Source organism: Rhipicephalus sanguineus, unplaced genomic scaffold (genome assembly GCF_013339695.2).
Source record: "Rhipicephalus sanguineus isolate Rsan-2018 unplaced genomic scaffold, BIME_Rsan_1.4 Seq5700, whole genome shotgun sequence".
Classification (NCBI taxonomy): Eukaryota; Metazoa; Arthropoda; class Arachnida; order Ixodida; family Ixodidae; genus Rhipicephalus; species Rhipicephalus sanguineus.
The window spans coordinates 643-25,373 of NW_023615532.1; the positions used below are offsets into that span (position 1 = coordinate 643).

Sequence of the window (24,731 nt, forward strand, 5' to 3'; positions counted from 1 at the left end):
TGCTAGATGCCCGTGTTCTGTGCGATCTCGGTACACGTTAAAGAATACCCAATGGTCAAAATTTCCGGAGCCATTCGCTACGGCGTCTCTCATATCATATCGTGGTTTTCGGACATAAAACCCCAAGAATTATTATTATTATTATTACTTTCCTTGCGCGTCAATATGTGTGTTCGCGGTTACTGTGTTGGTTGAGACTCTGTATCACCTGTGGCACATACCCGCATAACATTAACTCTGGTTTACGGGTATGTGCCACACGTGACTGAGAGAAAGGGTTTGATGACGTACGAGGCAGGTATTTTGCGTTATCCATGTCATGACCAGTGAATCGTGTTCGTCATACACTGATCCCCTGCTAGGCCAATTTTGGTATATTACAAGCTATGGAGACGACCAGGAGAGCGCCCAGACGTAGGCGGCTAGATAGATAGATAGATAGATAGATAGATAGATAGATACGTAGATAGAAACGGCCAAAGTGCCTGAGGTTCGCTAAGAAATGCTTCGCATTTAAAAACAACACATTTGTTCTAGCAAGTTGGGTCACATTGAAGGATAGCAACACAATCATTTCCTTAAGAACTCACGATGTGCGTTAAAAAATTCGGCAGATCCCACGTACCATGGGAGTCGATGTTATGCGAAGCATGTGGGGGTAGTGACTTTGGCGTAAGCTTTTTTTACTGAGCTACACGTTACAAAATGACGCTAAAGATTTGTATAAACTTTATACGCACACTTATATATGTTGAAGAGCCGCATATGTGTTATATAACCAGTTGTTTACGGTTGGGTAACGCTGCCAATGGCAACGTGGGTATTACCAACACCAGAAGCGGTAAGCTGATATGTAGTGCTTATACGTGTCCCGAGAACGCACGCACGTTTCACGAACCCGTGTGCGTGTGTGCAAGAAGTTCTTGACAGTTCTTGAACAAGGGCATCATCACCGTGATTAGTGAGCACCAGCAGCTGGTCATGACTTGTTATAGCTTCCGGTCGTGATCGTGGTGACGAGGGGTCCATGTGTAGTGAAGTATGTGGTATCGTAGAGCTGTTGGAATTCGTGGATGCCTCAGTCATTTCGTCGACAAATTGTCGTCGACAGAGCCGGCGACATGTCGGAACCTGAAGCCACCCTTCGCGTTGGTGAGGGATAGGCCGTCGAGGCTGGTAGGCCTGGATAATGCTACGTAGACCAACATCTGTGGATGGTGTTTGTCGTATTTGTAGACTACCTGGGGGTATGTGGCCTACGTACCCTAGTCTACAAAGCGGCTGTCAATCAATGTGGTATCATCCTCGGTCAGCATGAGGCCATCGCCCAGCCTCGTAAGAAATGAAGAGGACACTGCATCGTTCTGGCGGACAAAGTGCACTATACGGTACGGTGATGTGGATATCATATGTAACTTTCGTGATTGTATTCCTCCGGGGTGGAGCAATGCTTCAATATAGCTTGCTGAATCATAGGAATACAAACGTAATGTTTAATAGACTACTATAAAAGCGGAGCCAACACTGGAACTACAGGCGGTAATCTGATATGACGCCTGTATCGTAGGAGTAGACATCGTAGGAGTATCATGTAGTGTTTATTGCTTTCTTGTAAAATTAGATAGCCAGCACCACAACCACAATTGACGTTGCACCGATATTACGCCTGCGTAGGCTGTTTTTCCAAACCAATTTATAGACCTGGCGTGGCTCAGTGGTAGAATACCTGATTGCGACGCAGAATGCTTAGGTTCGATTCCTGCTGGTATCCTAATTTTCATTCTTTCCATTCGTTGAGACATCGCTGCCGATGATTCATTGAGACATCGCTGCCGATGTTGGTTTTCCTTAACTCTCTAGCATTTAAGTTAACAATGTCTGTCCTCGCCGTTCCTGGGTAGATATGAACTGTCAATCACCTGTGGCGCATACCCGAACACCGCGGCCCGTGGTAAACGGGTATGTGCCACACGTGTCTAGTGGAAAGGGTTTGACGACGTACGCGACAAGGTTTTAACGTTATTCATGTCATGACCCGTCAGTCATATTTGTCAAATCCTCTTACCCTCCTATGCAAATTTTGGTCTACACCAAATTAAGGAGGCGATAATGAGAGCACCCAGACGTAGGCGGCTAGATAGATAGATAGATAGATAGATAGATAGATAGATAGATAGATAGATAGATAGATACGTAGATAGAAACGCTCAAAGTTCCAGAGGTTCGCTAAGAAATGCTTCGCATTTAAAATTAAGAATACGACGTCCAGCGCGTTCATAACGAAGTGGTCGGGATCTTTCCAATACAATACTACATTATAAAGGTAATTTCGCTGCATAGGTATAGCCCGCCATAACACTTGCCATATAGTTCATTTCGCTGCAGATGCGTTCAACATAGAGGCGCTCAAGTGCATATATTAGTGATCGCCGGTCGGTACCACCTTCATAAAATAAAGCAACTGACTTGTGCGAGCTTGCATCATAATCAACATCATCATGAGCTCCGGCCATTGCAGGTACAGTGAACTAGTACTGCAGGGCAAAGGCCTCTCCCGTGTTGCGCCAATCAAATCGGTCCTATGCTTACTGCAGCCACGTTATACCCTCCGACTTCTTAATCTCATCTGCCCACCTAACTTTCTGTCTCCCCCATCGCGCGTTTGCCTTCTTTCAGAATCCAGTCGGTTATTCTTAATGACCAGCGGTTGTTTGTAAAAACCAACGCGAACAGAACGGAGCATAAGACGAGAAGGACACAGTACGAGTGCCTCGTCTTGTGCTCTGTCCTGTTCGCGCTGATTTTTTTAGAAACGTGCATCCTTTTCAACTCGCCCACCTCCCTACCTTATGTTGCCTACGCGCTACAGCGATGCAGCGGTGGCGTAGCTGTAGAACTTGCATAATCACTGCCCAAATACAGCAAAGCTGGCTGCTTCTAGTAGTTTCAATACGAATTTCAGATGGCTGCAATTAAACCCGTAAAACTGCAATAAAAATGAGAAGCTTGAACGGTCGCGCAGTAATGTACAGGGACGGATTTACCTACGCACACCGCTACAAAGCGTGAGCTAACAACTTTTTTTTTATATTTCAGTAACACAAACCGTTACTTGAAGAAAGATAAAAGAGCAACAGGGTATACAAACCGCATATGCGCATCTTTTTAACAGTCGCAGTCCCGTTCAGAAATTGATCGGCGTTTTCTTTGTTACCTTCCTTGCACGATCCAGAACTTTGCGTAAACACACGCGCTGACGCATTCTCCAGCTCCCACGCATCTCATCGGATATATGGTATATGCTTCAGTAATAATTCGTTCCACTCTGCCATGCACATTTGATAAAATGGCAGTTCCTTTTTCAACTTTCGGTGCGTCTCGCGCTGAGTGTTGTCCTTTCAAGTAAATCCATCTTTGCGTACTAATCAGCGCTATTTCCCAAGATAATTAAACGCGCCAGTACATTGTCAAGAGTTCGACGAAAGCTCATCCGGTCATGTAGCATGTTGCACTTAACGTACATTACGGGCAGTGAACGAGTCAAAAAAGAAATATTTTTTTACCCTTAGTAACCTGTACAGGTTCCTTGTTCACAAGTTCATTGTGAACAGGCTCCTTGTTCACTTGTTCATTATGAACGAGGAACCTATATGGGTTTCCGAAACGTCATAAACTGTTCCTTTTTCGACTTGGTCAGTGACCGCGAACAAGGAACTTGTACGGGTTCCGGAATATCAAAAACTGATCCTTTTTTTGAACTACAGCTCCAAGAAAGTGATACCTTTTCATTTCACCTAATACAAACGACACCACACCACAACACACCCACGTCACCAGTACCCACTTCTCTCGCTTCCCAAACTCCAAAACAATCCATCGCCAGGGATAAACAGGAAAAAAAAATGCACGCCTTTCGTTCAATGCATAAGCTCTCGGTCGTAGCAAGGCCCTGAGTGTGCGTTTGCAAACAGCTGGCCGGAGGCGCGGGTTCGTCGGCTGGAACGGCAGGATGTTGTCGCTCGGGGTCTTCCGCGACTACGCAAGCGCGCCGCCGTCAGCTGAGCGGCAAGTGCACGAAAAAGCGAAAAGCTCGCGCAGCGCGTCGCGTTCCTGTCGGTGAATCAGCCCCGAGGGGGCTACGTGTGTTAGAGGCACTCACGCGGTGAGGACTTGGCTAGGAGAGCGCCTGGCAACATCTTTCTTTTGGCATGTAAGCAGATCGCGAGAGAGAGAGAGTTGGGAAGAAAGAAGGACGGAGAAACACGAACATCAAAAGAAGGCGAAGAAGAAGAGCGCGCGCGAAACAAGTGCAGGCGGCCGGCTGACTTGAAAGATAACGGGCAAGGCGTGCGGGGAAAAGCTACAGCAGCGGCAGAAGCGGCAGCCGATTAGCCCAGGAGGTACGAGGCATTGCGATAAACTCACCGGAATCTATGAGATCCGCCAGGACACGAGAGCACCAAATGCCACACCTCCAGGCAAGCGAGAAGAGAGCTACCGAATTTGACTGAACGTGAACTGCTCTCGCCGAGTGTTTTGGATTTTCGGTTTTTACTCAGGCATGGAGCGTCAGCCGGGCTCGTCGACCTTTGACGACCGTCTTATCCGCAGGACTTCACCACCTTTCGCTCGTCGCAGCCTTCAACGACGCCCAAGGTGATAGCGCGATACTCCTTTGCGGAGATCGGAAGGTGTAATAACTGCAATTTGAAGCGTGCAGAAAATAAGCAAAAAAAAAAAAAAAAAAAAGAATCGAACAAGCAACTCAAGTGAGCGCAGGGGAGAGCCCAAAAAGCAGCACTTGTGCGCCGCGAGGACCATTGAAATTTTCGCACGATGCCGAACATTAACCTGAAGGAGTTGCCAATGAAGGCGCACTACTTCTTTTACTACGGCGGTAAGTGCTCGGCAGTTGCCATGCCTCTATAACACGTTCGCTTTAACCGCTTCACTGCACGTATTGTTTGTCGCTCCCATTGTCAAGAGAACAGTGCCCCGCACGCACCTGTTAAGATGTCATCGCAACCGTTCGTGTAATGTACGTGTAAAAGAGCACCGTTTTCGTTTATTTATTTTTTATTTTTGTGCAATACATCCTCTCAGAAATGAGTGACGCAGGTGCTTAACAGTGTTTTTCGACTCGCATTTACGCAGATTTCGCTGAACTTCATTGAAGTTCAAACAAACGAAACTGTAGTAACATCGAAAGCTGTTGAGAGCACGAAAGGATAGTGCTAATTGCATCAATTATGAATACATGCTCGAGGCTAAAGTAAAGAAAACATTTACTGAAAAGCTACAGTTGTTCGACACTGGGCCACGCTCTAAATGAGATGCCCAAATCACCAACATTTGATGCATAAGAATGCAATCTCTTCCTTGTCAGACCTGGTCAAACTCAGTTCTGATAATGAATGGACTGCATTGACCAGAACCGTTTTTGATCAGATGAGCTTTGACCTCCAAGGCACAGTGTGCCCTTGAACAAACCATGTGCATGTGTTTGTGCAAGATGCAGTACGTCGCCAGACGTCATGCAATTTTCGAAGGCGCTGCTCATTTCCTCATGCTTCCATTTTTGGTTGCATGCACAAAAGCTGGCCGTTTACGCCCTCTTCAGTATTATGTGAAATGGCAACAACAGGACGAACACGTTTCTGCCTCATAATGAGAATACAAACAGAACGCGCACTTTGTAAACAAAGTCACGCGATGGTGCACGTGCCGACATCAGCCACGATTCGCCTGTTATGAAACCAAATGCTGTTACACGCCATTGGCGTCATGTACGTTGTTTGTAGCCTGTACTTTGACCTACACTATACTTGGCTCGTCAGCCGGAGTAACAAGCTAATTTTTTGTGCTCAGTAGCGCAGTATGGTTACGCTGTCGTACTATGGGCATAACACTCATTTAGCTTTTAAAAGCTGATCTATGCTAGGGAACGATGCGAGTTTCGCAGGCTCCGCGATTAGCCCTTCGGTCCAGGCCTGCTAGTGAGTAACGCTATAGTTTGATCGAGGTGAGGATTGTAGTTCACATTGTATCTTACGTGCTTTTAGTCCTTTTTAGCTCTTTAAGATCCAATGCGACATCCCTACATTATCGTGCGGTTCAAACACCATATCAAACATTCACCATTGGCAGGATGATAAAGCTATCTGGTCAAAATTGCTAGTATGATGTAAGTAGATGTCTGTGTGAGTGTTTCCTTACGTTAGATGTTATTACAGGATCGTTTACCTGATCGTACTGACGCCCACTAGCACAGCCAGAGTCCGCCAGACAAATTGGAGAGTGATTTGCCGAATCTTTATGAAGAAATTAACAAGCAAAAGCTGCTGTGCTCGCCGATCATAAGGACATTAGCGCCGAATTGAAAGCAGGTCTCTAATAAGTAGCCTGACTTGCCAGGGCAAGGATAGCACGTATTTATTGGTCATGTGTTTCGTGCGTCCATCTTATCGCTCAGTTTATCAATGTGTGCTCAACAGATCACGAAAATAATGCAGAGATTATGCTAACATTAAGAATGGGCGTAAAGAGAGGCACGTTTGACATGACACGAAGCCAGGCCGTTTCTTTGACAGACTTGCGTGAACGCAGTTTGCTGGAAGAATCAACTGTGACCATTATATAAGCAATGTTAGTGTATATATATGCGCCCACAACGGCTATAGTGGTGTTTTAGGCATCCATACAAATGCGTCAAAGAATTATCTACACCTTGACGCTACACTCACGTAAGGCACGAGTCTGTCTGTCTGTCTGTCTGTTTTAACATCACAACGCTGCATTGTAATTACGATCACGAGATGGCTTCTTCCGGAGCATGCCACGTCTAAGAAAACTGCGTGTTTATGACAAATACACAAATACGTCATGCACAGTTTCGTTGATCCATTCTGGCGCATCTAGATGGTTTATGGAACAAGCAAAATCCGGTAGGCAAGAAGCTGCAGGTCTAAATCGCACACGTATTGTGCAGTCTCCGCTTGTCTTTGTTTCTATTTTCGCTGTGCGTTACTCACTTCAAGGTGATCTGCATTATCTGCGTGCCACACAGAGAGACGCAGCGCTGAATATGAATATGAAATATGAATATAAGTATGAAAACTACGCACTGCACGAGAAGTAGCACAGTACATTTTACTACAATATTCAGCTCACGTGTCGTGGAAACCACTTGTTTAAACAAGAATAGAGCTTGTTTGCTTATACACCACACTTTTGTGTTTTTCGCAGCGCTTTCTGGCTTCCTGCCCTTTATCGGCGTCCTGATTAAGGACCGTGGAGTGTCTGCCGTCGAAGTGGGCCTTATCTACACCGTGGCACCCTTTTTCTCCGCGGCTTCAAAACCGATCTTCGGCGCTATCGTCGACCACTCAAGGAAGATCAAGGTCGTCATCCTGTCTTTCCTTATCTGCATTATGGCAACGTTCGCAGCGATAAACTTCCTGCCTGCCGCCGCTCAAGGAGTGACAGAAGGCAATGGTTCCACTCAGCTGAACTTGTCAATATCCGTCACACCTGAAGACATTGCGAGTAGATCTCATGTAATACCACTTCCCCAACTAAATTTAACGCAACCAGCTCTAGTGGACCTGTCCTGTCACTTAACCTGCATCAGGGAAGGTAATCAATCAGAGAACGACGTGCAGTATGAAAGTGTACGAGTGCGTGCGAACGTCAGCGACACCAATCTAACGCTAAGGTTCCCTGCCGGGAAAGTTGAAAATGTATCCGGAACTTGCAATATATTTTGTCCTTTGACGGGCAGGGGTTCAGAAGCTGCGTCGGGCTCTGTTCTCGCAACGGCGGTATTCTGGTTGTACTGCATCTTCGTGACGGTCAACTACGCGGCCATCGGCTGCGCCAACTCTCTGACGGACACCGGGTGCTTCGAGCTTCTCGAAAGCGAAGGTGCCGACTCCAAGAGTCGATTCGGCTTGCACCGGTTGTGGGGCACTGTGGGATGGGGCATATTCGCCGCCGGAAGCGGATACCTCATCGATGGCCTCAAGGGGACCAGCGGCCCGTCGTCTCGCACAGACTATTCGGCGGGCCTTTACTTGGCTGCCGCACTGATGCTCGTCGATGCAGCCTGCGTCTGCATCTGCGACATCAGGAAAAGCAAGAGCACCGAGAGCATTGCCAAGGACGTGTTCCGCCTTGTGTACAAGGACAGTCGCGTGTGGTTTCTCCTCCTGGACGCCACCATCGGCGGCGTGTTCGTGGGCATCGTGTGGCAGTACCACTTCTGGTACTTGGACAACCTCGGTGCTTCATCGGCGCTGATGGGTGCTACTGTGGCGGTGCGTAGCTTCGCCGAACTTCCGGTCTTTGTGTGCGCGGGTTGGGCCATTGGCAAGGCGGGACACGTGTTCGTTCTGCGCGCCGCTCTTGTGTCGATGGCGGTCTCCTTTGCGTTGTACTCGATAATCGTTAACCCCTGGGTGACCCTTCCTGTGGAGCTACTGCTCGGCTTGGCTCTCGGAGCCTTCTTCACGGCCATTCCTTCTTACGCCGAGGAAGTGGCGCCGGCCGGAACCGAGGCCACAACTATGGGACTCGTGATGGGCTTCTTCGAAGGCATCGGTAAGAGGGTACATCAGGAGGCCACTGCTGACCAAGCAGTTTCGGAAATAGTTCATTAAGCCAATGTTCACATGTGTAATTAAGGTTCTGACCCTATACTCTCGCAGCGTATTTCCTAGTTGTCTGTGTTCTTCCTCATTCCAACTACAGTCTTGAATATAGTTCATGATGCAAAAAGACTTTTTGACAAAGCCCATATACCTTTAAATTTTAGTTCGCGAGTAGGGCGGCAAACTTCCCTCACTACATGGGAGACAGACAGACAGACAGACAGACAGACAGACAGACAGACAGACAGACAGACAGACAGACAGACAGACAGACAGACAGACAGACAGACAGACAGACAGACAGACAGACAGACAGACAGACAGACAGATAGATAGATAGATAGATAGATAGATAGATAGATAGATAGATAGATAGATAGATAGATAGATAGATAGATAGATAGATAGATAGATAGATAGATAGATAGATAGATAGATAGATAGATAGATAGACAGACAGACAGACAGACAGACAGACAGACAGACAGACAGACAGACAGACAGACAGACAGACAGACAGACAGACAGACAGACAGACAGACAGACAGACTTCATTCGCACTGACTGATTCCTCAAACATACAGAGAGAGAATTTGCAAGGCATTGTTTAATAACGTTACACAAAAAGTACAGTCAATCTTATGTAGTGTACACTACCACACATTTGCGTGTTATGCTCGTAATGGTTTACGAGCAGCGCTTTCTATACATTAACCGCATAACTTTATGCATGAATACAATTGTGTCTATGGCGGCCTTCCATATATTTGTATAATTCAACTGAATTTCATTAATGTCTAGAAGATGCTCATTATTATTTGCGTTTTTATGTAGGTAGCAACGACTGCACCTTTTTTTTGTAATAAGTACACTGTACTTTCTTGCGCATATTCAGGTTCGGGCATATTATATGCCTTGTTTGCTCTAGTCGAAACAGTGTTTCTAGCGCGTGGTTACTGTGATTATTGCTATTATTGCATTCCTATTATTGTTAACTTTTCAACCATAATTTCTTTTAAAGATTTAGAACTTGTGGTATTACAGGCGTTGTACACTGTTTATACTCATCGTATTTGTATTTTCAACATTGCTTGGAGTGCCCTCCGGCACCTCCGAATAAATACGTCAATGCAAACGGCGTAACCACAAATTTTGTTTGAAACAAATTTAGGCAATTATAACGTTAACGTACCCCGCATTGTTTCCTTTCGCATTGGTCGTTAGCTGTTTATGACTGGTAGAAATTTTCTTGGTGATGTACACAACAACTGCTCGCAACGAGATGCAACAAATGACGCAATAATGATCTATCGCGTAATGACCACTTATGCACGGCTGCATAAAAAAAATAGAAGAGTAAACTATTTTCAGTTCAGCATATTCATGGCCATTGGTTCTTCAGCATTCGTCAAAAATTTGCTGTACCATAAAATAGCCTGCTTGTTACGCGACGTCACAAATTTGTGAAATCTCGCGGCGTTAAAATGACGTGTGCGCACTAAACAGCGCATCCATATGCTGAACAATACCTAGTAAACGTTTTGTTGGAATAGCCGGACACTGTTTCCTTCGCATCGTAATTCAAGAAGGGTGCCCGCCGACCGTATTAGCAGCGGCTACTTATAGCAGCTGCCGAGATGGATTCATGTGAGTCTAATAATTTTTTTTTCAGTTGTACTACAACGATGTTGAGCTGTTTCTGCGCGTATACGATCCTTGAACTGATCCTCGATTAGAAAGGGAGAGGGAGAAATAGGCTGAGCTGCGCCTGTATGCTTTTTTCCCGTCCGAGTTATATTTTACGCTTTAAAAGTCAATTCAAGATGAACCAACTGACCCGGCTCTTATTCATTTGTCCAGAAAACCGTGGACCTTGATCATCTCCCTGGCCCGGTAGATCCAGTTGCTGGGCAAGCGTGAAAGATGGTTTTCCCTATGTACTCGAATCCACTGCTTTATTCTTCGCCTTGTTGCAAGCCGCCGCGATGGCTACAAGCTACTAATGCGTATGATAAGCAAAGCTAAGCAGGTTGATCGGATACTAAAGCAGAAACCTTTTTCAGCGCTTTCGCTTAACACTTCTGCATGCTCATCGGCCCACACCAGCTGGGACATAGAGCAGCGGTGATGCTATTCCTTTTCGATGAAAGAAAATGAATTTCCCAACGCAGAGAGAGGTTTGATCGGTCCATAAAACGTTTACTGGTTCCCGCCCGTATTTTCGTCGTCGATGATTTAAATTTCAAGCCAGGCAGAGTAGAATAAGAGAATGACAGAGTGATTTAACGTTATAGAGCCCCTGCTCAGCGTAGCCTGCTCTGCATTGTTGGAGCGCAAGGCACGAAAGCGTCGCATAAGCAGCCTGCACCGCAGAGAGCCTACAGTGCGTGGTCGTGAGACACGGATAACAACATTCACAGCAGACGCTTAGGACAAATTTCATTATATAATTACATGATTGCTGTGCTGAAGGAAATATTGGCCTCATTTGTTGATTTCACAGCGTGCAGCCGACGGTGATCACCCTTGAAAGAAAAGCGGGGGGGGGGGGGCTAGCGTCCCCCCTGCGCTCCCTCCCTCCCCTCCCGGTAGATACGCCTATGCATTTTACCATGGCGAGGAATTCTTGAATACACTACTGAACCTCGGAAAGATATACGTGCAGTATAGCCAGGCTAACGGAACAATTCGCAGATCAATGTACTTATCTTGATTCGCAAGGATGGTATCTAGATGCAGTGAGTAAAACTATAAACATACGACGGATGTTTTGATGCCAAGTGTTCGAAGTTGAGGCTCTCCCGGCTGCGTCCCATGCAGGCGGTCGCAAACCTCGTCTGCAAGAAGAGCTGCTGTTGGATGGCGGGAACCGGACTGAGGCGCCGATGAAGCGTACAAGAGGTTTACTTACATGTTCACAGGTTCAGAATTTGTTCCAGAATCCTTCTCTTGTGCATTCGATTGCGTCTTTTACACCCTGCGCAGTCCCTATAGATGCCAGATCTAGGAAAAACAGGGGACAACGTTTTTTGCCAATCAGGTCCCGAATTCCTCGGGTCACTTCGCTGGTACCTCCCCCAACACACGCACGTATACGCACACGCGCGAATTGTTCTTGCGACGCTGTCTCTTCGTGGAAAACACGCCTCCAGCATGCTGGGTGCGGTGGATCCTTCGTCTCGCTGCTCGATGACCACCCGTGGTGTCGAACGGCGGCCGCAGGCCAGACTCCCCACCCCCTCGCTCCAAAGCATGGATCTGGGCAGCTGGCGCTGATCTGTACGCAGATGTCCTGTTAGCCGGAGACATGGCGCCTGCGGTCCGAGCTTCCACGTATTCGGACAAACTCGGCGTCGCGGCCCTTCTGAGGCACGGAGGCACAAAGAGTCGCATTTCGGCTCCGGCACCAGCGAATGGTGTCGTTTCGAGCCGGGCTCAACCTCTAGTGCGAAACTGCAGAGCGCACCTTCACGCTTTTCTTCTAGCTGCAGAGTGGGGCTGCCTCCTTTATTCTGTCCCGGCGCCTCGCAGCGCAGGGAGGCTCGCCGATCTTAGCACAAGTCATTGACACCGTGAGAGTGTGTGAATGACACTGTGGAAGCGGTATCTTTTACGAGACGACATCTTCCTTATTTTTAGCTAGTATTTATCGTATCATCATTGCAGTCATTCAGAGGTATCCGACCGAGCGCGATAAGTGCACTTGATATCAAGCTGCGATGGAATGCGAGCCATTTGCAGAGAACGTGTACATGTTATCACAAAAAGAAAAGCCCGGCCGGCTCTTGCCAGCAGTGACCATTAAACCTTTACCTTTTGTTCCATGGCGTATCTCCACCCACTAATTCTCATAGATCTTAATAGAATACGTTCACACAGATGGTCACATGATGGGTATACGTATGTACTCCAATGGAAAGTCTGGCAAATATGGAAAACTGTATCAACAAGAATGTTGTAGTAGGAATTCTTGATTTTATCAAGGCCTTGAGAAAATAAGCCATGACATATTATTTAAAAATTTAGAGCGCTATGGAATAAGAGGTCATGCTCCGGAAATAGTCAAATCCTACCTTTCCTCCCGTAAACAGTTTGTTTCAATGGACAAATTTAGGTCGACCATGCGAGCGGTGAACTGTGGCGTGCCACAAGGCAGCATTCTAGGACCACTACTTTCAAAATATATAGTAATGATCTGGTCATTATGGATGGTAATGCTTGTTTCATAATATATGCATATGATACCATTGTATTTTTTTATGCTGATAGCTTTAACAATTTGGCAGCATAGGCGAACAATTTTCTAAAAAAGAAAGAAAGCTGGAACTCAATATAAATGTGCTGAATATTACTGTATCAAAGTACGTGTCTGTGTAGTACGTGTCTCTCAGTCCTCAGTCGGGTCGCGCTGCCCTCAGCAAACGATGAATATTACTGTTAATAAATCCAAGACAGTTTTCGCACGAGAAAAAAATGTGACCTTACTGTTAACTTATCATACGGAGGAGAAACCACAGAAATTGTTCAGTCTTTTAAATAACTGAGAGTGTCTTTTTTCAGAACAGATGCTTTGGGACCAACATATCGATCGTATCGTCACGTCAACAGCTTCCCAACATTGCACGTAATGTCTGTTTAAGTACAGACATATCCCACAAATTGCAGTCTACTGGCCCCATTACATGCCTCATCTTCAGATATTATATTATTATTAGATATTATATTAGATATCAAATTGTGCTAAATGCTCGCCAACATCATTTACACGTCTTGTACGTTTTGCTTTCCTCATAGGTTGGTGTAATGCATATGTCGCAAAATGAAACGCGTGGAAATGCATCTCACTCATTGTTTTCGTTATGAATAGCTCTGCCTTATTCACTTTTTTGTTTTGTTTTCTCTCTCTTTCTCTTCTTGTTTTGCATTCTTGTGAATACAAACGCTATATATATAATGTTCCCTGCCACCTGCCTGCCGTAAAAGGTGTGAGACCTTAGTCAAGAGTTTCTCGCTTTTAGTCTCTCGCCTTCCATCAAGCCTTAATTGCATTGATGGGAAATAGATTATTATTATTATTATTATTATTATTATTATTATTATTATTATTATTATTATTATTATTATTATTATTGTTGTTGTTGTTATTGTTATTATTATTGTTATTATTATTATTATTAAATCGGACGACATATGCTATTTCCTCCCTATGACGCAGGAAGGAAGACAGAGAGATTTTGCTACTTTATTTGTGAAACAAAGGTTAGTAAGGCGAAAGCCTTAGGTTCCTATGTTGGAGCTCGCCTCAGAGAGCCGGTAACCTTGACACGACACGCGCTGCGACGAAAAAATCCCAGTGCATCCAAAGACAATCCGGCTTTGAGCCGGTATCCAACCCACGTATTCTGCGTGGCACTCAGCTATTCAACCGCAGGGCCACGCCAGTGCTTGAGCAACTGCTTCGGAAAAAGACTCTATACAGTCACACCGATGGATGCAAAGAATAAAAATCAGGGTTCGAGCCGGAATCGAACTCGGGTATTCCGCGTGACAGTCAAGTATTCTATCGCAGAGCCACGCCAGCGCTTGAAACTTCTACTGAAAAAGACCTTATACAGTTTTCATATCGGGCAAGGAGGAGTCGCGTTAACAGATCTAATATCGCGTGACGGAAGCGCATAATGCAGCGTTGCGGAAGTGGAATCAGAGAAACACTTGAATGCGACCAAAAGTCGGCAAACTTTTGAGAAAAATATACGAAGACAAAAGCATTCGCATGAAAGGGTCCATTTAAATCCAGGCATAAGTACTAGCTCGTTGCAGCTCGTTTGCCTTACGTGAGTGCAGCCGGGCTTTCGCCTTCTTGTGTTACCAGAGTGTAACAGCTGCCGAACTTTTCTCTATCTCCTCTACTCGTAAAGCAGTATGTATATAGCCAGCACGCATAGTTTTTTTTTTTTTTAATGCAGGCGCGCGGAGTCACGCTCAGAATGTTCAAAGGAAACGCCTGTGCTCGTTCTGTTCGTGGTATTTATTCCCCGCTAACGTCACTGACTTATAACAATGAAATCAGTGGGGATGATAAAGCAATAATCACTTTATCGGAAAGGTAGCCGATTAATTCCAGAGACTTTCTCCGTAGATGCTAGCTGTAGTGCCGCATGCCGGCCGTCCTCGGCGTTAATCGTGACTCAATATGGAAACGTCTAGCTCTAAATCCAATCCAATAGGCTCTAAATCCAATCGTCCTTAACTGGGTCAGGCCCAGGGAGCGACCTAACCAGGCTTCATCGAACGTGTAGGCGGCTGGCTCGCTCGACCTGTCTGGCAATTATGCCTACAAATGCGGTCGGGTTGCCTTAACCGTATACTTTTTCCGACTAGACCCTCCTACGCGGACATTATGTTAATGAAGCCGATCAGGGCTACTGTCACTTATTTGCAATACCTGCAACATGACCTCTGAGATAGGGCGGTGCATGGTTTCGCAAATCCGAAGGATATGCCTGTTTTGTCGTTCTGTAATCTCTCTCGACTGGCACATTATAGCAAACTTTTCCTACAACCATTACTTGGTTGTCACCGCCTTTGGTGACGCATATGCAGGTACTGCGCTGGGCGGCATGGTAGGTGGAGCTGGCTTCGAGTGGTTGGGCGGTGCTTCCACCTTCCAGCTGGTGGCCGTAGCCGGCTTCACGTGGTGCTTGCTGGCATACGCTCTGGACGCGTCATTCGCCTACCTGACTCGAGCAGGCAAGCCGGGCCGCTCAGCAACAGCCAAGAGGAGTGAGTTGACCCACTCCTACCAACATGTTCAGTGGTGTGTGTGACCACAGAGAACCACACAAGTGATCACTGGCATGACACAGGTGCTCTCCAAGACAAAAAGACAGGAGTCCTTTCACTCTTTTTTGTGAGTCCTGACTTGGCCACGTATATAACTCTCTTTAAAGAGACATGGGAACTCTCTTTGGAGATCATTATACCCTCGTCGGAGAGTCGCGAATCCCAAAAGAGAGTTAGCGTGTCTCTTCAAAGAGAGTCATATACGCGGCGAGTCAAGACTCACCGAAAGGAGTTACACATACTAATTTTTTTTTCTTTGAGTGAAGAAGACGCTATTGAAAACTACGTTTGCCATCTTATCTCTCATCAATTGGCCTGCTTCGGCGGCTCCTGAGGCTATATGTTTTCCTGTTGCCGAGCACAAAATCGGAATTTCGATTCCTAATCACGGCTATATTATGCTAATACTTTGACTTGGGCGAGTTGGTAGATGATATAGACGAATGCAGCGCGATTTTGACGAAGACAGAAGACTTGTTTCTGGATTTATCTGTGTCTCCTGTCTTCGTCAAAATCGCGCTGCATTCGTCCATATTGCGATAAAGTGCGGTTACAGAGCAAAGCGTGGTGTTGTAGAGCAACGAAGTCCAAACCAAACAGTCGAAACTTCTACAGATATGCCAACCATACACATGTTCTCGCGACTATAGGCGTGCGCAGGGTTCTCAATTAGGGGGGGGGGGGGGTGCCAAATTGTATCTCATCGACCCCACCCCCCTTATGCGCACGCCTAGGCTCGCGACATGCATGAGCAGATACGAAAGTTTTTCTCTCAATGTACCGTATCTGCACGCTTCGCAATCACGTGCTCCTTTTTTTTTCTGTTCGCAGGAGCTGCTGCCCCTCCTTCCGAACATGGTTCAGGCGGCGAAGTTGCGTCAGCGGAAAAGAGCGCTTACGTCTACAGTCCCGTCGAAACAAACGTGTGATCAAGTGCTCGGACTGATGGCGATCTCTTGCAAAGGACAGTGTGCCTTGTTCACGGAAACAAAAATCCGTATACATGTAGTGTTCCAGTGTGATTCACGAACAGCGATGTGTGCAATTGCACAGGAATGTGTGGATGACACTGCCCATATACTTGGCGAATGGTGAGAAGCCCCCACACTAGGGTATACACACCGTATCTCCGCCAAGCATGACTCGATGCATGGGGCGAAATCCATGCAACGCCCCTCCCAGATATCAGTTAGTCAGTCAAGAACATTGTTGAACGGTGATGAGGAGTTTAAGCCGCCGGGTGATCCACGACGGACACCCTACAGCAGCCGCTACCGTAGGTGACGCCGCATCTAGGATATATATTTTTTTATGCCACTGCAGCATCGACGATGCGTGAACGTGGGTTAGTTTGAAACTACGTTGCTGAAACTGGCAAAATTTATGAAATCGGAAATTTCATGAAATTGGGAGGCGTATGGGAGGCGCAAATCTTAATTTCAAGCGAAATTTCCTCCTAAATAAACCATGTGCAGCTGGGTGTGCTGTGTTGAATGGACAATGTGTCGCTTTAAACGCAAAGAATTCAAGTGCGGTCCAGATGGCTCCATTCGTTTGTGCCTACCATGCAGTGCATGCAGTTATTCTGCGAAGTAACAGCATCTGCATGGGCGACGCCCCCACATCTAAGTATAAAAAAGAAGGAAAGAAAATAATACACATCCAACACAGATAACTATGTTGATGTGTGACGTAATCATGAAGCGTCAACTGAAATCTCTCGAGCTGTCCCAATGGCCACTCATGAAGGACAACCATGAAAAGGAGCAATGCTTTGCCTCTTCGGCCATCGTGGCTAGGTGCGAAAGCTGCCAGCAATACGAGCAAACGCTTATCTTGACACCAATTAACGTGATCCCTGCTGCGGCACATCTTTTCAGGGTTATCGTAGATATAAACATAAAAGCAGATAAGCGAACCATGGGTTCGGCTGCTGCGCAGAGCGTGTAAACGTCGTTCTCGAATTTTTCTCGTGTGCAAACGACGAGCTACATAAGGCAATATCTTTTAGTTGGAATCGACTTTCGCAGAGAATGGAAACTGTTATAGTTCAGTTCACTGACGTGATTCAACATTAAGATAGTAGAATTGCCTTTTGTACTTCCCCCCCCCCCTCCCTTTTTTTGTTTTTCGTTATCTTGCTTTGTTTCCATTCACTGACGATTGCTTGGTTAGAAGGATTAACGTCCCATAGTGTCCCAGGCTATCGGAGACGCCGTAGTGGAGTGCTCCGGATGATTTTGACCTCCTGGGGTTCTTTGAAGGGGCAGTAAAGATTGATAAATTGTGCGCTGAAAATGCTAACGTCGTTAATTTCACCATCATAGATTTATTAAGAGCAAAAAAAATAAGGTCAAAGTCTCATTTTTAAGTATCGCGCCGAAATCGCCGCACGTGACGTCATGGATTTCAAAGTGTATTTTTTGTATATTGGCGAAATTGGCTCAACGAAATTTCCCGAAACATGGTATGTTAAGTTAAATGTCCCGTAAGAGGACGATGTACTTCATTTTTACTGATTAGGAACTTCGTAGCACCTAGCAGACGCCGTCAAAGTTTATGACGTCACGACGTCTGCTGCAGGAGTTTAAGCGTCGCCACATGCATTTTCTTTTTGCGCGTTTTCTCGCTTACAAAGCTTCTTCTCGCGGCAAGCGTGGTGATTTTAGAATTGTGAAATAGTAATTTACCAATATGATAAATATCGTTTTCTTCTTTAGTGTCCCTTGAACACACGGGCACGGAGGAAGAAACAATTAGGAGGCGCAACTGCGCTGCTTGAGGCAACCAGATAACGTCACATTGCCGGAGGCCACTTCATGCTGGCGGCCTCTAGTGGCACGCAAGGGAAATGCCACCGTTTCGGATTCCGAGGGAACCGGACACGCGCGTTGCTCCCGCTCCGCCGCAGTCACGGAGCAGGGACGCGGAGCGCGTTCGGCCGCGTTCATTTCTTGCTCAACCTTTTCCCTGCAAGACTTGCGCCAGCATTTGCAGGTTTCAACAAAATGCCTGCGTCCCATCTTAGGCTAGCAAATGCCGAAAAAAATGCCCCCACCTCCCCGAAGGGGATCGTGAGGAAATGCGAATGCATTTCTTGCGCCGAGAGTATTCTAGTACACTCTACCTAGAGTACACGGCGTAGTAATTTTAATGGCGTAAAGCTGGTCACATGGACGCGCTCAAGTGTCTCCCTTTTGGGCGCCTCTTTCAACGAACGCTTCCTACGTGCGTTCGTAATCACCTCAGGGATGTTGCCACCGCCTTCAATGCAGCACAAACGCGTTTAGAACGCGCTATTTTCAGGCTGTGCCAAGGCAGCACAAACGCTACAAACGCGTTTCAAACGCACTGCATTGAGGCGGTGGCGCAGGGAGGAGAGAGAGCGAACGGCGAGAGAAGGAGCGGCGAAGCACTGCACCTACCCTCTCCTACACTCTCTCCACACACGCGGGACCTCCGCCAAGCTCCCGCGATGCGAGCGCCTTCAAACGCCAGAGCGCGCTCCTCCTCTCCACTCACTCTCCGCTACTCCGCCCGCACCACCTGCTCCGGTTTCTAGGGGTGAGGGTAAGCGCGCGCGCCAGCAGCTGTTGCCATGAGAGAGGGAGTGAAAGCGGAGAGATAACACCTGCCGGCGCGCGGACACCGACAGACGCCTGACATAGCCCGACTAAGAAATGCATTCGCATTTAAAAGATCATACTGTGCGCAGCAGCGTTATTATAGCGGCCACGCCCACTACATAAAAAGAAAGGTTGCTGAAAAGGCAATTCACACAAAAAATTTTCCGTGCGCACAGAGGAGCGGTCGGAACGCCGAGCTGTGCGGACGTGCCTCCGCGTCGCTCCGGCTTTTGCATCTCTGCGATCTCTTATGTGCCAAGTTTCGCCCGGATTTTTGTTTCATCGTGTGCGTCTCATCCCCCGATCACGAGGAAGTACGGATTTTCGTATCTGAGTGAGTTGTGGTCACTTTTCGGCACCTTTTCCCTATACGCCACCGAAGCCTAGTTAGCCCTAGCTGCAAGAACGCCGGCCGCTACGAGCGGCGTCGGCACGGCTAAGCTTGACATGGCAGGGAGCGCTTCGGCGCCACTTTTATCGACGCCGGGCGTCTACAACCCCGCCGAAGGGGGCGAAGACGACGAAATTCAAGCAATGGAGGGAACTGAATGGCAGGTTTTTCAGTCGAAATCGACCAAGAAGAAGCAAGCGCTGGAACGAGGTATGTCTCAACCCAACGCTTCGCGAAGCTCCCAAGGCTGCGTCCAGTTAGGCGCCAGAAGCAGCCGCCGGGCGGCTGCCCTAAAGAAGAGAGTCATCGCGGCTTCGCGTATGCCGGAGCTACCTTCTACACATTGGAAGATCATCGTTAGACCCCGAGACGGTCTGGACTTGCGCAAAACCAGCTGCTACGGCATCTCAACCGCCATCTTCACGGCGGCCGGAATTACCGCTATCCAAGCCTCCAGCGACTTGGTGTGCCCCAACGTCGTGCAAAACATCGTTGTGGTGTGCACCGAAAAAGAAGACAACGCTCGCAAGATCTTGGCTCTCAAGAACATTCGCGTCAACGGCAAAGAGCACGAAGTGGCGGTGTACGCCGCCGCCGAAGGCAACTACGTTAAGGGAGTGATCCGCAACGTCGAGCGTGACATCGGCGATGCTGAGCTCGAAAGGCTCATCGTGCACCAAGGAAACCCGTCGGTTCGTGGCGTCAAGCGCATCAAGGACACAGGCTCCGTCGTTGTTCTCTTTGACGGAGGAGATGTCCCAGGCTATAGGCACCGTACACTGACCAGAGGGAGCTGCGTGCTCGCACTGGCCCGTCCCAAGTTCGCTGGCATTGGCCGTTAGGGGCACGCAGAAAACAGACGCGCGAACGCGTCCCCCGTGTATCCCGGCCGCAGCCCGCCCACTCATTCAGAGAGGGAGACGCGCACATCGCGTTCCATTTTGAGCAACCCCGTCTCATTATTGCGTTTTTTATCCGCTAGGTTATGCGTTCTGGCGCTGCAGTCGCACTGAAAAACTCGACTGTACGGTGCCTATATCAGAGTCGGCCAGGCGATAATCCGGTGCTACCTCTACAAGAAACAGATGGAGGTGTGCAGCAAGTGCACCCGTGTTGGTCATCGTGCGGACGTCTGCCCCACTCCAATGGTCAACGTGTGCCACAGCTGTGGGGCCAAGGATCCGAAGCAAGGACATTCATGTCTACTTAGATGCAAACTCTGCGGCAAGGGCCACACTACCGGAGACAAGGCCTGCAAACAGAAGTACCAGACCCCCTTTGTCATTCGACAGAGGCGAAAGGAGCGAGAGATGGAACGTGCTTTCGACATGGACCTGCGGGATTTCCCCACGCTCGGGGCGGGGATGCCTAGGCCGTCTTCGGGCGGCTGGCTGCAGCCCTTCACAGTGGGAGGTGGATCCGCGCTTCCCATCACTGCGAAATGGGCGTCCAAGGCGCAGAATCCAGAACCTTACAGAACGCAAGCTGGACCCTCTACCCAGGTAAGCGGGGGCACAGTCACCGCTAACGAGTCAGAGGAGCTTAAGAAAGTAAGAAACGAGAACGCGAAACTCAGCTCAGAGTTAGCGCAGGTCAAAAAGGAACTGGCGTCGCTCAAAAACGCCGTCTCAGCGTCTAGGCAAGATGGCGACCAAAATGGTGCCAACGGTCGCAAGCGCCGAGCTGTAGGTGACGTTCCCGAGGTAGACGTAACAGACAGCCTTAACCAAATCAAAGAGTCCTTGAAGCTTATTTCTCGACGCTTCAAGAAATCACCAAAGACATAGTAATTGTCAAGGCACAGAATCGGTTTTATTGATTTTCGCCTAAGGGATCTTGAGTGTAAGATGGGTCTACCAGAGCCTGAGCCGCTTCCGACAGAATTATCGCAGCTAATATCCGACCCCACCGTCGTTGCGGAGTTAGTGCAAAAGCAGATACCGTGCCCTCAAAGCAATTCGCAGGCTCAGTCTCGCTATCCGAAGGCTCAGCCTTGTATTAAAACTAAATGCTAATCATGGCTGCGCAATCCAACACCAGCTTTCGTGTCTGGCAGTGGAACTGCTGCGGATTCAAAAAGAAAAAAGCAGTGTTAGCTCAATATATTCTATCGTGTGATTCAAAGCCACAGGTAATTTTACTACAAGAAACGATCACGCCCGGTACTACGTTTAGTGGTTACGAGTCTTTTGAACGCGTGCAGAACGGTGGCAGAGGCGTTGTTACTCTAGTCAAAAGGGGCTTCACAGTCATTGATCACGGAGACATAGATAAGCGCTCGCATGCCGAATATGTCTGTATTGAACTCTTACCAGGAAAGAACATGCGCAGGGGAGTACTTATTCTCAACGTATACAGTTCACCAAGGCGACGAGACGAGCGATTCTATGGTCTTATCGGTAAAGCAGTAAAGATGGCTACCGATTCCGGCATACCACTCATAGTAGCCGGTGACTTTAACGCGCCTCACTCCACATGGGGCTACGTTAGAGACTCACCGAAAGGGACCTCCATATGCAAAGCCATACAGGACTTCAATCTCATGCTGCTCACGGACTGCGGTTTTCCCACTTGTTTAGGCAACTCGGTAACGCGACCCTCGACCCCAGATCTCTCTCTGGTCGCCTATGGCGGCAAGTCGTCATGGCGCAACATGGGTGAAGATCTGGGGTCTGATCACTTCATCATAGAAACGACACTGCATGCTCAATGCAAAACCATCAGAATTCAGCGTATTATTGATTGGGATCTCTTCAGATCCAGCAGGAGGGACAAAGGCCCTCCTAAAGACTATGAAGATTGGATAGAAACCCTCTTCAGTGACGTCGCTGCCTCCACTAAGGAGATAGAGTTGGAAGATGACTTCTTCCCAACCATAGACAGCCACTTAGCGCACCTTTTTGAAGCTAAAAAGGCTCTCAAAGAACGGTGGCTAAAAAACAAACTTAACAGGTCACTAAGGAAACGAATCGCCAAGATCAATGCAGAAATTGCCTCGTACTCTAATGTGTTAGAACAGAAACACTGGGTCGAAATGTGCGACAAAGTGGACGGGCAGATGAGGGTGGGCGGCAAGTGGAACTTGCTCAAACACCTTCTGAAACCCACCGACACTCGCGCCGCCCAGAGATCGGCAATCGAGATACTTCTTCACCGAGCTCTTACTCTTCGTAGCAAAGATTCTATCATGACAGATCTCGCCAGAATTCACCTGCCACCGGACACCACCTCGTCTACGCCGCCGCCCGGCTACGCCGGAAGCGATTCCGACGATTTGGACAAAGACATAGCGGAATGGGAAGTAAAGTCTGCGCTTCACAAACTCAACAGCACCTCGGCTCCGGGTGCTGACCGCGTCACGAACCGTGTGCTCAGGAACCTTGACGATGACTCGGTCACTTTCCTGACCGATCTATTTAACAAACATTGGAAGAATGGATCGTATCCACAAGATGGAAACATGCCACCGTCATACTGATACCCAAACCCGGTAAGAAGTGCACTACAGAAAATCTTAGACCGATTTCGCTCACTTCGTGTGTCGGCAGAATTTTCGAACATGTCATAAACGATAGGGTCTCTAAGCACATAGAGCGCAACGATCGACACAAGACGCCATGCTTCTCATCAAATCGCAGGTCATCGATGCCTCTACTAGAGATCCCAGAGTCATTTTGGCTCTGGATCTCAAAAGGCTTTCGATACTATACTTCATGACCACATCCTCGAAGCAATCTCTGAGCTTGGTCTCGGAAGGCGTTTCTTCGAGTTCGTTAGGCAGTTCCTGTCAGACAGAACGCTACCATCCGGTTAGGGGAGATAGAATCAGCCAAGTTCCATCTAGGCAACACGGGCACCCCGCAAGGGGGCAGTGATTTCATCCCTTCTATTTAACATCGGTATGACGGCTCTCGCTAGAGATGCTAGATAACACCAGCGACATCGGCTCCGCCATCTATGCCGATGACATTACCATTGGTCCCAGGGTGGCTCGGTGGGTCACACCGAGACTACGCTCCAAGAAGCCGTACATACGGTCGAGAAACACCTTTCTCGTATGAAACTCGTCCTATCTGACAGCAAGTCCGAGCTCCTAGTCTACCAACCACAGGGCTGGGCAAAGATACATTGAAATTGTATCCGATATACGATACAAGATACTCAGGCAAGAAGTATTTGAGATACAGATACAAGATACTTCGGGATAATTGTATCCGATACGATACTTCCCAAGTGTATCTTAAGATACTTCGAGACATTTGCAAATTTTCTCTTATATATCGATATAATGAAGCAGGAAACGCTTATGAAAAAATGTTTAATCTGAATTTTCTTAACTGCGACCAACTTTGTTAATTTTGAGAAAATATCTCTTTGTGTCCCAAGATTTCTGTCTTACTGTCAAGATATATTCGTTTCCTTCCGAAACAATTCAGGTTAACATGAGAGCTCTTTATATGCTTGCGCTGTCAATGGTTCTTGTTTGACACTTTTGTAACTAATGGGGGCCGCTTCTCTACTTGCCGACCAGCTAGCGGGTTGCTATCTGAATATAAGAAACGTCAATAAGAAGCCTCCGCACGATGGCGCAAATACCGCTGTGCACTTCAACCTTGCCCGTAAGAGTATTACCGTTTTTCGCAATACCGGATCACCCAAATGCCAGCAACAACGCTGGTAGCGATATTTTTTCGTTACGCATCATTGAGGGCTTAAAACTGCAATGATTTGTATATTCTACTTATCTGCTGGCGGTAAAGCGTTCGTTAGCAACACATTGACTAACGTGCAATCTTTTTAAATTTCTTCTCCGAGAGAACTAGTGCCGTCGAGAATTGTCTCAGGCGTATTGTAGTGGCACAAAGCGTTGCAGAATACTACTGCTATTGTTAATTATTGCTCCGACTATCGCGTGATTTGCAACAGCGAAAAACTTTACGGTGACCTCAAAAAAGAAAACCAATATATTTTAGTCAAATAGCAAAGCGGTTCCGTATCACTCACAGTGAATACGTTTACAGGTCGTTTCACGTAACTATAGAATCAAATATCTAAAAAAGTGGTTAAAGGGACACTAAAGAGCAAACGATTTTTCTCGTATTAGTAAACTACTCTTTCACGATATCAGGAAACACCATGCTTGCTACGAAAAGACGCTTAGTAAATGAGAAATTCGCTCAAAAACAAAAAGTGGGTGGCGACGCCACCTTGAAGTTTTTACAA

At 47.4% G+C, this 24,731-nt stretch overlaps 2 protein-coding genes across 2 annotated transcripts; both read left to right on the forward strand.

Moving 5' to 3' along the window:
* The first annotated feature begins 4,263 nt into the window (after positions 1-4,263).
* LOC119377820 (major facilitator superfamily domain-containing protein 6) lies at positions 4,264-16,830 on the forward strand. The gene is made up of 4 exons (XM_037647126.2): positions 4,264-4,897; positions 7,246-8,598; positions 15,252-15,431; positions 16,323-16,830. Exons 1-4 carry the CDS (start codon positions 4,837-4,839, stop codon positions 16,418-16,420), a joined length of 1,692 nt encoding a protein of 563 aa, XP_037503054.1. The 5' UTR covers positions 4,264-4,836; the 3' UTR covers positions 16,421-16,830.
* Positions 16,831-21,921: 5,091 nt separating this feature from the next.
* Positions 21,922-22,986, forward strand: LOC119377819 (uncharacterized). Its single transcript, XM_037647125.1, has one exon. The coding sequence runs from the start codon at positions 21,922-21,924 to the stop codon at positions 22,984-22,986; it is 1,065 nt and encodes a 354-aa protein (XP_037503053.1).
* The last annotated feature ends 1,745 nt before the right edge of the window (positions 22,987-24,731 follow it).